This window comes from Simochromis diagramma, unplaced genomic scaffold (assembly GCF_900408965.1).
Source record: "Simochromis diagramma unplaced genomic scaffold, fSimDia1.1 OVJJ01000026.1, whole genome shotgun sequence".
Classification (NCBI taxonomy): Eukaryota; Metazoa; Chordata; class Actinopteri; order Cichliformes; family Cichlidae; genus Simochromis; species Simochromis diagramma.
Genome location: NW_024386985.1, coordinates 7,488,700 through 7,502,979, shown reverse-complemented (window position 1 = coordinate 7,502,979; position 14,280 = coordinate 7,488,700). Strand labels below are relative to the sequence as shown.

General features: G+C 47.2%; 1 protein-coding gene across 1 annotated transcript; it reads right to left on the bottom strand.

The window, feature by feature from the left end:
* Positions 1-3,581: 3,581 nt before the first annotated feature.
* map1sa (microtubule-associated protein 1Sa) lies at positions 3,582-14,180 on the bottom strand. The gene is made up of 7 exons (XM_040039878.1): positions 13,918-14,180; positions 12,761-12,862; positions 10,275-10,357; positions 9,976-10,116; positions 6,722-9,887; positions 6,311-6,534; positions 3,582-6,234 (listed from the first exon to the last, which is right to left on the bottom strand). Exons 1-7 carry the CDS (start codon positions 14,069-14,071, stop codon positions 6,079-6,081), a joined length of 4,026 nt encoding a protein of 1,341 aa, XP_039895812.1. The 5' UTR covers positions 14,072-14,180; the 3' UTR covers positions 3,582-6,078.
* Positions 14,181-14,280: the final 100 nt, after the last annotated feature.

Sequence of the window (14,280 nt, the reverse complement as noted above, 5' to 3'; positions counted from 1 at the left end):
CACCACGACCAACACAGGCCACCAGGGGGCGCTACATCAACATGAGCATACAGGCTGTGTTTAATGTGTTGTAATATAAGCGAGCCCCTAAGAATCATCAGCAGTAGCGGTTTTAGATTCGGGCGACAGGGGCGGTTGCCCGGGGCGGCATCGTGGTGGGGGGCGGCATCACGGGCATCGGCAAAAAAAAAAAAAATACTCGTACTCATGCTGCCCCGACGTCAGCCAGCGCATATTGGGAATGGCATAGGCACCGATCGGTTTTCTATCGCCCATTTGCTGGGAGTAAGGGCGCCCTTCGTTTGCGAGGTGCGCCTGCTGCTTGCGGCGCAGAGAGGAGAGGGCGGGGCGGCGGGGGATTCTCTGACCGGCTGGAGCAGCATCTAATAACCAACTCGCAAAATAAAACAAAATAACAACAAACACGAAAACACCAGACATTATAATACAGACTTATAATTTGCACCGATGTTTTTTCGAAATTTTATACACGAAAAGTGAGCGCGAGAGCCCTCGGTGCGCCTGCTTGCTGCTGAAGTCAAAGTAAACTTTATTGTCATCTCTGCTACAGTCCAGTATATAGAGAGACGAGACGACGAGGCTCCAGTTATAGCAGTGCAAGTAAACAAACAATATATATAAGAAGAGTAAGAAAATAAATATACACTTTAGGATTCGGGGTAAAGGGATCAATAACAATTTAAAATTTACAGTTTGATGAGTTAAAGTCTCACACACAACCCGTCAAAAGGGGAGGGGGCCCCTGCTGCTTCCAAATAGAGCACATTTCATTTATAATGATGTAAATCCAAGTCCATTATGTATTCATGATTTGAATCCTGGGTTGTGTGAAATCTCAGAAATGCACCCTAGACAAAGTGAATCTGTGAACTAAGGTGTAGGTGTGTTAGATCATGTTGTGGTGATCCTTGGGTTGAGGGATGGGTGTTCATACTGGAGTGCAAAATTAAAACCAATGGAAGATGGACAAGAAAAGTTCAAAGCCATCAGGTCCTCAGTTTAGAAAAAAGAGAAAAGAAGAGGAAGAGAAACGAGCAAAAGATACAGGTAAGCAGATGTGTCATTGGATAATGGCAGGTCATCCTGAAACAATCAGAATCAGAATACTTTATTAATCCCTAAGGAAATTATGTGCGTTACAGTTGCTCCAAGAAGAAATGGTAAAAATAGCAACAGTAACAGACTAAACTCCAAACAATACATTATGTTACAGACTTTAATATTAATTAGTCATTGTCAATTGTTGATTTGTCCTGTTCTCATTGTATGACGAATTATGACGGCTGTTTGGTAGCCGTTTGCATACTATGCATACTCTCTCTCTCTTCATATGTGTGTGTGTGTGTACAACAGCTTTATGTTAATGTACAATCCTTAATATGTTTTGGGTGTGTGGGTGTGTGTGTGGGGGGGGGGGGGCGCCAGAGGGAGTGTTCGCCCAGGGCGCCAAACAGGCTAGGACCGCCACTGATCATCAGTAGCCGTTGTTGGCCTCTCTGGCTTTTTATTAGCACGTGTTTCCTGTTGTACTCTTCTCAGGCTCCGTCCTGAATGCTGCTTCCTTCCAATCTGTTGGAATTTCACGGTAATGTTAAAGCCACCTTGCCCCCACCAGTACCACTCTGCATGCAGAACTTTTTTCTGCTAATAACTTGAAGAGAAAAATCAGCGGTTTTGTGGAGGACTCTCATTTAACTATCACCGTTGAGCTTCTGTCATGTTGTCATTTCTTTTAACCTCCTTTTTCTTCATTGGTTCTGCAGGTTTGTTCTGGCCCTGCTAGGATTGGTGTGCTCACATCCTGTTTTATATCACGTTGTATCATGTTTTTGTTCCTGTTGAACGATTGATAAAGGCTGATAGTCAGCTGATATCACCACGTCACCAGTGGGAAGCAGCTCTGCTCCAACACTGTGACCGTGCGCAGATTGTGAACTTTCAACTTAGTTTTACAGGTTTTCCTGTTAATAAAGAGCCCGCCTCATTCAAACAGCATCAAAGGAATTAAGTCACAGATAAACAATTAAATGGGGGAAATGTCCTTTTTTCACTTTTACAGTGAGTTCACAGAAAAAAAGACATTTTCTTTGAATGAGAACATTATATTTTATAATTACAGGACATTGTGGGCAGTGAATTGCCAGAACTACTTCTGTAATTTTACACATTTATCGTGTCATAAATGGTCTGGCCACATTAGGATCAACGTAGCTTGTACGTGGCCCATGAGTTACGATGAATTTGATGTCCCTGTATTAAAGCCTCTGTGAGTGATCACTCTGCTGTTGTTAGAGCAGGTGAAGGCATCTGAGGGTCATCCTCCTCTTTTCATCCCGACTTGACTGTTTTAGCCATATTTGCTCAGGTCAATCACTCACTGCACAGAGGCAGGTGCCTCCCTATCTCACCTCTTTATTATTTTCTCTGCTCTGCAGCACTTTTATCAAACAGCTGTTTTTAAATGTGCTGTGAATTAATCTGACTTGAAATCAGCCTGTGTGTTGGGGTTGACCAGTTTGTGAGGACACAAATCACACTGCACGAGTGCCTTAAAGACCTGGATCACCTCTCATTTCTACAAAAGAGGATTAGGAACGCAAAAAAAAAAAAAAAAAAAAAAACCCAAACTTTTTCACCATTCTTAAATAATAAAATAAGAAATACAAAAGCCCCCCGCCCACCTTTTTCCAGTGGTCTCAGATAAAACTAAGCTTATCATATTTGGCCCTACAAATCTTAGAAAGATGATGCCTGTGAGGACTCCTGGAGCTGTTTCTGACCAGGATAGGTCTTTCTATGCGCATATTAAACAAATATGCAGGACTGGTTTCTTTCTTTTTAACAACTTCCTGTTTTTGCACTCGCTGCCTCTCCTCCATCCTCACTGATGCATCTTTAAATTTGTCTTCTCTCTTTTTCTCCTCATCTCTGTGCTCCCCTTCTTGGGCCTCGTTTCCTGTTAAAAGGGACTTCTTCATCCCCACTTTTGCCAGGTGTTGATATCGTGCAATCGTTCCTCTTAGCAGCTTGAAGCTGTGTATTGGTGCTAATCAATGACTATAGAAAAGATGGTGAACCTGGCTGCACTTCCTCCCATTGTACAAAAATGAAGCCCGCTTGAAGGAGCTGTCATGTTGCACTTTTGGAGCCCGAGTCTGCACGGTTGTGACTTGAGGTAGGGCATCAGCATCATTCACCCACTGGACATGACTGTTAACACGCCTCCCTACACTTTTTTCGTAGCCCGGCTGCTCCGGTCCATCTGCTGATGGGTTTACAGTGACTCGTTAAATACAACCACATCACTATTATGAAAAAGACACAACTTATCATCTCATAGGTCTACAAGTTTTCTACAGTCAACGGTGCTAAATGAATAAAACTGAAGTGAATATAAAGGAATGACCATGACTTCAGAGTGGAACTCACTGGCACACAATCAAACTTTTACGAGACCTTGCTCTTTAACAGAAAGCTTAAGTTTAATTGAGTTTAATGTCAGCAGTGATTGATTTAAACTCAGATCAATTTCACTGATTTTCACAATAAAACACTGCATACACTGTGTGAAAGGGACATTTATTTTGAAAGACAATCATTGCAGTTAGTGTTTCAATGCACAAATGATTTGTGTGTGTGTGTGTGTGTGTGTGTGTGTGTGTGTGTGTGTGTGTGTGTGTGTGTGTGTGTGTGTGTGCGTGTCTGTGTGTGTGTGTGTTGTCTGAGATTATCAGTACATTTTTTTCAGCTCTCATGATTTCCAGCTCATTGATTGGTTGGATATTAAAAAAATTGTCTGCAGGCACAAAGAAGAAAATCTGAAGAAAACAAACAAACTAAAGCTGAAAATCATTTCCTGGGTAAAAAAAGATAAATTTAAAGCTTTGCGAATAAAAGTTAAAAGCTAAATGTTCACTGTAAAGATAAAATATCAGAAGGATTTGATTTTAACTTCATCTGTTTGTTCTTCAGTCGCTCCTCTGGGTGGGACGAACACAGCGGACTGCTCCTTTAACGGTTGATCAGCTCCATACTGATTGGGTAGAGACGGACAGCAAGCAGCTCGTACCAAACGTCACGTTTGAAGATTGATTTGTAAAAATGTTAAATTAAATAAATAAATTACCGATGAAATGTTTTGACTTTCAAAAATCAGTCAGAGAGAAAATCCATTGGTTCTCGAAGGACTACACTTCCCAGAGTGCACTGCAGCAGGCCAGCCAATCAGCTGGTAGCAGTCTGACCCACAATTCTCTGCATGGTGTGAGAAACACCCGAGGGAGGGGGTCAAAGGTCAAACTGATCACAGACTGTATTGAGACATGTCTTCTGAGGCTCGTGGGTAGTGTAGTACTTGGAGCACACCAAGGAAGAACGGGGGAAGATCTGTGCTGAGGTCAAAGCAGGAAATGGAACTGGACCAGAACCTTCAGGACAGGAAGTTGAACGACCGTCGTCAGGGAAACCAGAGACACTACACCTCCAGTTTCCCTAACAATCTTCTGAAGATTATCAGGAACGAAACACCACTACTTAATCACACGCTTACAGTCCTGTGACCTCTGTGTGCTTTACTGTAACTGAGGGACAGGAACATTCCCACTGAGATAATCAGGTAATCATCACAAGGTCTGTCTTAAATCACCGCTGAGGTTAAAGGTCAGACGAGTCACGGAGTGGAGCACATCCACAAGCTAACCAACTCTCATCCTAACATCAGACAGACCCAATCAGAGATGTGAACAGCTGGTTTTACAACTACAATAAAAAAAAGGCTGTTTGTTTACTTCAGTGTCCGTGACCTGAGTTTGATTACTGTTCGTTACCCTGATGATGCCGATGGTGACCAGGAGGTGGAGCTTAAGTTAATACAGTTTCATTTATATAGCACCAAATCACACCAGTCGCCCTTGGGCGCTTTAATGACACCAGCCTTACTGATGTCACCTGAACGTTGAAGTTATGTCGGATATCTGTCACAGCCTCACACTCTTTGTCGCTGACAGAATCAACCTTTGGATCTCGTGCTTGAATCTTCAAATGTTCTGACTGACCCGCGTCCACCATCACACCAGACTGCTTAACGAGCACACCTCAGAGACACAGTGAAGTCACCCTGATGGCGATGATAACGATGGCGTTAGTAATCACAAACTTGTTGTCGTTCTGAGAGGCTCATGGTCTCATTTACTTGCACAGCCCAGGATCAGATGATGGAGACATGAGCAGGTGTTTATATGACCTGCATTAAAATGCAATAAAACTGCCTCCACTGAGGGGGCGTCGGTTCATTTTCCCCGCAGTGTATAAGCTGATCCAGTCGCCGTTTTACCTATGCCACGCCCCCTAAATCGCCTAGTTTTCAGTGTGTTCACGTAGCTCTTATATTTACAAGGTTTCACTGCTTTACCTGGAGCAAGTGCAAGACTCCATTTGCAAAAACAGGAAGATTACCTCGCAGAAAAGGAGAGCAGATTGTCTGATTGACTCGTTAGTCCTTTGGTCCTATAATGTCTTCGTTTGTAAGCTCACGAGTTTAGAGATAAACCCCACCTAGCGTGTTTCCTGTGAGGTAAAAATCTAATTGGCGGCTCTGACAACAGCGAGTCATTGTTGGGTCGGTCTCCTCCACCCTGCAGGAGAACCTCGAGATAAGCTTAAAACGAAGAGGCAAGTGGGGGGGAGGGGCTAAACAGAGAATAGTAAATCATAAGACACTGACACAACCTAACTGAACAGACACATCATGCCAGCGTCACGCTTCTTTGATAAAAATCTTTCTTGTCGTTCGCTTCTTTATAAAACACTGATTCATTTTAACCTCCGTGCCTCGCCCAAGCCATTGTGTTTACTTGTCACACGGTTTTTCAACTTTCTGTCATGCTACGTGTTAATGTTTGCTCTTAGGTGAGATGAAGGTGCTGATCCAGCAGGTGAGAAAATGTCGTCACACAGGTGAGAGAAAGTGTTTCTAACTGAGCATGCTCACAGCCAGCCTCCTCATCACGCTGGTCTGGGTGCAACCGTGGCAAAGGGGAAGGGGGTGGGGCTTCGACCTCAGAACTCGACCTTGCAGGCGGGGAAGGTTTCCTCCTGCATGGCGACGGTGCTGTTGCTGCCCAGCACGGTGACTGACAGCTCCCGCTGCCTGTCGTGGGTCTCCTGGTACCACTCGTGCATCGCCAGCGAATCGAACGTTGGGATCAGCGTCACCTGAGAAAAGCCCGGAGAAACACCAATCACAGAGCAGCTCGTGAGCAGATGGGAAGGTGAAGAAAGTGTCACAAACCTGGATGTCCGGCCAGCTGCTCTTCCCCTCCAGCAGTGCATCCAGGATGCTCCTCATCGCCGCCTCCTTCACCGGGTCGTCTCCACTCACAATGTAATATGAGGAGCGGAGGCGCCTGAAGAAGTCCAAATCCACAGTGGAGGAGGCAGTCCCGGACGGCAGGTAGGCCAGATCCACATAGACCGCAGAACCCTCAGACCCGGAGGAACCCGAAGCTCTGGAACCTGGATCCAAAAGAAGAAACAAAAAGAACCATGATCATAAACCAGGGTTTTATGATCTGCTATCTTTATTTAACTCTGAGTGAGGCAGTTTGTGACAAGCACAATAAATCAGTGGCCATGCTTTTTGATTTCCTGATTAAGCCTCAGTGACTTCATGCAGCAGGTGGGTTATAATCTGAAGGCATACCTGAGGATGGAGGTTTTGCAGCTCCGATTCTAGATCCACCCAGTGAACTCCGGGATGAGGGCTTGGCATCGAGGCTGGACGCCATCTTTAAGGACCCTGTGGAGCTGCCGACCTTCGACCTTCCATTCTGGGCCACTGTGCTCCCTGACGACATTCTCTGCAGCGGTTTCTTTGTCTTTCCGGCTGAGCTCTTCTTGTCAGGCTCTGAGTCAGCCATACAGGCTCCAGGCTGCGGCGGTAGAGGAGGGAGGTCCTTGACCGGCGCTGGCGGTGGGTCGTGCTGCCCTGCCCTGTGGGTAAAGTGTGATGTAGGATGTTCCTGTGGTTGGGTGGGTGGAAAGAACCCGCTGGAATCATCTTCAGAATCAATGTCGGCTGTGATGGAAGGACAGTCCTCTGTGCTGGGGGGGATATCAGAATCAGTGGTGGTGGGCAGGGTGCCGCTTACTGATGTGGGCGGAGTCTCCTGACTGTATGCTGAGGCGTGGTCGCTGCTGCTCGCATCCTGAGAGTGGTTGTTGTTATCAGAGATGTCTGGAGAGGTTCCCGTGGCGAGGCTGGGGCTCACGTGCTGCTGATGGTTCTCCGAGGTTCTGGGATGCTGGAACTCACATGGGGAAACCAAGCAGAGGTCGACGTCGTGAAGAACATCCGAGATGACCTCTGACATCCCATGGATGTGGTCCTCTGATCTGTTTCCACAGCACCCGTTATGGGCAGACCTCAAGGCTATCCCAGCACTGGAGTCCAAGTCAATAACATGGCCGTTGGCGCAGACTTTGGGGGAGGCAGCAGGGGGGGGCAGAACCTGCTCTAAAGACACTGAAAGTGATTCATCAACCTCTGTAGAGTGTGGTGAGCCAACCTCAGCCGGCATGGAGGTCATGGTTGGGGAGGAGTCCGGCATGATGTCCTTAAAAGGACTGAGGGTCAGAAGGCTGGACGGTTTATCTTGAGAGGATGTGGAGTTTTCCAGACCTTCAGGCAGGGAGCTGAGGTCAGAGGTCCTACATGAACTTCCCTGATTGTAGTCCTCAAAGCCTAGACTAGACCCTCTTGCCTCAAGGCCACTGTCCTCGCCCAAGCCATGAATGTCCTCTTCGAGGGACTGGTAGAAAGGGGTATGTCCAGCACTGTTTGGGGCAGAATCTGCAGGAGAGACCAGCTCCAGGGTCTTTTCCTCCATGCAGACATCGGGTCCGTTTTTCAAGGATCTGTCCACTGGCTCATATGTGGTCTGGGTGAGGTCAAAGTTCACACTAAGATCACCTTTTGGAGTTTTAGCGACCAGTGAGGAGGCAGTGACCATATCATGATCGGTCTCTGAGCAGCGAAACTTCTCTGGACTCTCTACTGTGGAAGTCGGGTTCCCGTTGGACTTTACTTCGTCAGGATTCAACCCCCTGGACTTTGCACTTTTACCACTATTCCCATTCTCATCTTCCAATCGAAGTCTTTCAAATTCAGCCGTCATGTCCTCAGGTGTGGACACCTTAGAGCGAGCCACCTCCTTCTGGGTCTCCTGCTCCTTTGACACCGGTTTGCCTTTCGTCCCTTTGTTCAAAGTATCTTTCTTGGGAAGAGTCCCATCCTTCTTCAGAGTGCTGCTCTTCCCAGAAGGTTTTCTTATTTCTGCACTTGCTGTTGAAGCTGCACTTGTGGCTTTCTTCACTTCTTTAATGGCAGGCTTTGCTGCCTTCTTCTCGTCGCTCTTCACGTCCCTCTTCACGTCTTTTTTTGGTTCAGATTTGAAGTCTTTCCTTGGCTTCATACTTGGGATTTCTTTCTTTGTTGCTTCTTTCTTTTTCTCTCCACTCTCTTCCTTCTTGTCTTTCTTCTTCACTTCCTTCTTCTCTTCTTTTAAAACCTCTTTCTTTGGAATGAGCTTTTCAGCAGATTTCGCTGGCTTCGATTTAGCCTCTGGTTCCTTTGTTTTGGGCTTTTCTTCGGCATCCTTTCTGTCTTTAGGTACAGAGTCAGCTGCTACCCTAGGCTTGGTTTTCATCTCTTGTTTTTTGGCATCCACTCGTCCAAGTTTGTCTTTCTGTAAGGCACTACTGGGTCTGAAGTCCTTAGACTGGGACTTAAGGCTTTCTCGACTGTCTGCTCGTTTTGGTTGCTTTTCGATTTTGGATGTTTCCAGGTCCTTCAAACACACTGCTGGTAGTTTCAGGAAATCCAGATGTTTGAGTTTCTCAAGTCCATCCAGAATTTTGGTCTGAGGCGTGCACCCTGGGAAGAGCACACGGATGATTTTCTCCTGAGGGCTGGACGGGTGCCAGACCAACAAAGCACAAATGGAAACAAGGCACGGCAGTGGAAGATCTGAGCCCTTCACATTCGATCCATTGTTTGGCCAAGTCTGCATCAAAGCTTCGAGCTCTTTGCTACCGCTGACCGGATTCAGAGTGTAAAGCTCCAGACGACCAACTCCCATCTTTTGGAACAAGATCACGGGTTCTATGCTAGGTCCGTTAGGCCGGTTCAGGGGTTCTGGTCTGATCGCCAGTCTCTGCAGGTGCTGCAGAGCAACTGCTGCCTGATCGCAGCTCCGCAGCTTGCTTGGATCTTCCTGGATTAACTTCAGCCTGTCGGGAACATTGAGAAAGACCACCCCGATCTCAGGGGAGATGAGGTTTTTCATCCAGTCCTCTTCGGGATGGGATCCGGCAGCCTCGTCGTCCTGCTCGGAAACTTTCCTCAGCAGCAGACTGTTCACGCCCGGCAGATTGTCCACACCGATGTGTGTCAACAGTACAGCGTCAATCCTGTCCAAGTGTCGAACCAGTTTCCAAAAGCTGGAGCGTGAGTCAGAGCCGCCGTTCACCAAGACATTAAAACCGTTAACAGCGAAGAAGGCAGAGTCACCCCTCCCTCCAGGGAAGATGTAACAGCAAGGTCGAGACAGCTTCAGGAAGCCCACGGTGCTTGGGGGCTCCAGTAGGTCGAAGGGAGACTCGGGCTCCAGAGACTCCGAAAGGTACTCTATGAACTCTTGCAAACCCTCCATCTCGGGCAGGACTGGGGGAGGGTTGATCCGAATGTTTATGAAGTCTTGCAGATTGTGTTTCTCCAGTGCCGGCTCCTTCCAAAGGCCAGAGTCTGGACAGCTGAGGGTGAGGCTAGGCTTCACCGCTGGGCCTGCCGAGCTCAGCAGTTCACCGACCTGTCGACACAGAGTCAAGCAACTCGAACATCAGCGAGCACTTAAACGTGCTGTGTAAACAAAACCAACAAAGACAAAGTTTGCTTACCTCCTCGTCAGAAAAAATCTGGATGAGGTTGCTGAGGGAGAAGCAGCCTTTCTGCAGTACAATGTCGCCGCTGCCCTCAACACACTGACCGGCGAGAATCAGCAGTTTGCGGCGCGATGGGTTGCAGACGAGCCGCCGCACCTGAAACAGGAAATGCATCATCGGTGCAGCTCAGAGGAAATAAAAACATACTCAGCCAGGAAGTATTCTCAGATATATAGGAGATCAGCTGATCTCCGTGTACGCGAGAGCCCGCCAACAGCTGAGAAAACATCTGTAAAGGTTCACGTCTGACTCACCTCTGAGGAAACAAACTCTGAGCCTGGATTCACCACGACTTGCGTGTCCAGGACGTCCCCGCTGTGCTGGAGAGTCCGCTGACCTGAAACACACAAACAGGACAAACGAGTGTCAGGGGGAGATCTTCCCTCAGGTTTGCCCTCATTCCTGCTCACTCTCCTGTTCTCTCCATGAGTGCTGCAGCTGCTCATTCATTGGCGGGACATCGCTCAAGACCACATCCACCCACCACACTGCCTGCCAGGTTCCACTGAAAATACATCCATTGAAACTAAAGCTCATCATCTGTGTGCATGCGTGTCTGTCTGTCTGGGTGCGTGTGTGTGTGCGCACATATAATAATAATAATAATAATAATAATAATAATAATAATGGATTGCATTTATATAGCGCTTTTCGGGGCCCTCAAAGCGCTGTACAATTCCACTATTCATTCACTCTCACATTCATACACTGGTGGAGGCAAGCTACAGTTGTAGCCACAGCTGCCCTGGGGCAGACTGACAGAAGCGAGGCTGCCATATCGCGCCATCGGCCCCTCTGGCCATCACCAGTAGGCGGTAGGTGAAGTGTCTTGCCCAAGGACACAACGAGGGGCTCGAACCGGCAACCTTTCGGTTACAAGACGAACTGCCAACTCTTTGAGCCACAATCGCCCGTATGTCTTTGGGCGGCTCAGCAGAGTCTCAGCTGACTGTGTTTGTGTTTGGATGGAACAACCAATTATCTGTCTCTGTTTAAAGGCCCTCAGACTGATGACTTCACTTCGTCCTGTTGGATCAACTGTGCCACAGTCTGATTTACCCTCTATCCGTGTCGTTGCCTTTAAGTCGCTGACCTGTCCCAAGTCAACTTTCCTCTTAGGTGAGGCAGAGGGTAAACACCTGGGCCATCAGCTGTTAGTCTTTCAGATGCACTGAAATGCCTCAGAGGAGCTGAGCAGAATTTGAGGAGCCTTCAACTCCTCAGTTTAGACCAAGTGTTAAGATTGGGAGGGTCAAATTAAAGGAAAACACAGCAAAGTTATAAAATGTCAACTTTAAAACCCTCAAAACTGATGATGATGATGTTCATCTTCTTCATCATTATTATGACCACCGAATTTTGACGACACTCAACCTCCCCATCACCGCTTTGCTCTGGACTCCCCGTCAGAGAGCTGCCCCTCACCTTGCCTTCATATTCATCATCTCTGTGTCACGGTGAGTGTCAGGAAGCTCGGCATCACGCATCACAGTGGACGGCGAGCTCAGTTTGGATACCCCATCAGTAAGGTCACAAGAAGTACTGTCTATCTGTGGTTATCTCAAACAGATTCTGAGGTCCACGTATCTGTGTCTATGTGTTAGCCCTGTGACAGACTGGCCACCTGTTCAGGGTGTACCCTGCCTCTTGCCCTAAGACATCTGGGATAGGCTCCAGCCCCCGCAACCCAAAAAAGAATAGGAGGAAGAGAATGGATGGATGGATCTTTGTTTATCCATGTTAGCAGGACCTGTCAGTGACAAGGATATCTCCCAGTCACAGGCGATATGTGACTAGTTCTCGATCGTTTCAGAACAAAACACGTGGAACATTCTGTAACCAGCATCCACAGAAACCTGTTCATTCTGAAGAAAACTCCACTCGGATCCTTCAGTGAATGAAGCTGGAAGAACGTCTGCAGAGGAAAGTGACAACTGCTGCACGTGAAACTGCATCGCTCAGACTGAGACGGTCAGGTGTTTTTAAACTGTTATGACCTGAGATGGACCCACATCCCACCCCGAACATTAATAATTTAAACTCAGCAGCTAATGTCTGATCACTGTCCCGTTACAGAGCTTCCTGTGAGCTGACGGTGAGGTTTTCCCGCTTTAACGTTTCAGCTAAAAGGGAACGAAAACATGAAGTACGGTTTCTTTCAGAGGTTCAGGGAACACACACACAGTCTGACACTTGTGCGAACCTTCATCCGTTTGGCCACCCTCACAATCCTGCACACATCTAAAAGTCCTTGTGATTTTCTTTCAGACTCCAGGTCATGTGACACAAGCGGCCGTGTTTGAGGACTCGCGGTTCTTCACGCCTCCTGCAGAGTCCTGAGCTGCTGACAGTTTCTGTAAAGCTGTCCTTGCCGCCTCAGTCTGAGGTCCTGTTTACCAAAAAACAGCAGCGCTGCCTCACGCCATCAGCTTGTGGCCATGAGCACAAGTCACAGGACAAAACTGCTCTTCATTTGATCTAAAACACCCCATCACAGTGTGCCATCATCCTGCTGAACAGAAATTAATGATGCTATTGATAAAGGCATCAGCGGGACTTTCCTCTGCTGATCGAAAGCATTTCATGCATTTTAAAATCCTCCGAGGCTGCCAGGCTCAGCATCAGAGAACACATCAAACATGGAGGTCCACAGGGTACAGGCTTAAGAGGCCTGGGTACAAATCCACCCCGAGTGTCTGACCACTCCTCTTTCCTCCAATCAATCCCAATACAGGCTTACCTCGCACTTCTTCTGACAGGAAGGCTGAATGTCTCGACACAAAGAGCTTCAGCTGTTGATCCAGAACGGAGACGTCCAGATCCACCGCCCAGCAGCGCACACCTGGACATTAATAAGAAACAAAAAAGGGCTGAACATTTTCATTTTAATGACATTATCTTACATGGCTGCTGTGAGGTTACTGTACTAACAGGCCATCCAGGAAATCTGAGCTCCAGTTAATAAGTTAATAAGGGCTATTAAAGGATTTTGATTGGCTGTCACTAATTAGCAGGTAACTAAGTCTGTACAGAGTCTACGAAGTAGTGGGTGGTTACATCTTTCATATACAGCTTGTTGTTGGCGTGCTATGGCTGTGAAACCTCAGATATCAGCCGCACATCACTGTCAGATAGACCATTTCCACTGCAAACAGGAAGTCAGTGATATTTAGTAACACAACTTCCTCTTTTTGTGCGAGTGGACAGAGAGTGAGTTTGTACACGCACACTCATCATAAAACAGCTGTAATAAACAGGCTGAGAGACAAGTGTGTGTGTGTGTGGACTGTGATCAGTCTAAAGGTTAGACAGTGAATCAGCTCAGCGTGTTTCAGAACTCAAAACTCTTTCAGATGAATCAGAGATCGCATTAATCATATTGAACAGATATCAAATTGTCCTCCTGATAGTTGCTCTGTTCGTTTTCTGTGAACCTACTTTTACAGAAAGTCCGGAAAATTAAGAAACACAATTGCCCACTTCCGGCGAGACGCATTTTCAAAAAATAAAATAATGACTCAGTAGTATGCATTTTATTTTTCCGGATAAAATCCGGAAATAAAAAGCTTAGACCTCGTCATAGAGCTCAGTGTGAATCAGTCTCAGTTTCTGAGAGTCTCTAAAGTGACCCGAAAAAGAAACCTGCACACTGGACTCGTTAAACAGCTGCACCCGAACCGGAAAAGGTTTCATAAATGTTAAATAAAACGAGGTGCTAGTTACTCTTTACAATTATGTTCAAAGTTTCTCTGCATCAGCTTCAAAGCGATAAAGTCTCTAAAACTTCGGACCGGGCACAGCTCATTCTAATAACAGCAGCCTCCCGGACTTTTATTGTGAAGGGCTGTGGGGACCTCCGGCCCCGCAGCTCTATTCTCCTGAACTTCCAGAACTCACCTGTTTCTATTTGCTGCAGTACCCGCTCCAGCAGCTCCGCGGGTCGCAGCGTTCCCACCACCACTAGGACCGAGTGATCCGCCGCAGTCCGGGAGGCGCCGGCAGGAGATCCGGGAGGAGAGCCGGGACCGCCGCCCCGCTCCGCCGCCATCATGGCATGGACTGTCCACCGATAACGTCACAGCATCCTCAGCCACAGCCCCACCCCGCCGCTGCTAGAGGCGGGAAAATGATTTAAATGGCACATCAGTCGGCCAAAGAGAATGGACAGCCATGTAGCTGTCCAATCAGAAGTCAGAGCTGTTTTCAGGGGCAGCTCGGGAAAAACGAGTTTTATGGTTTCGTAAACCAAAGAATAAAGAT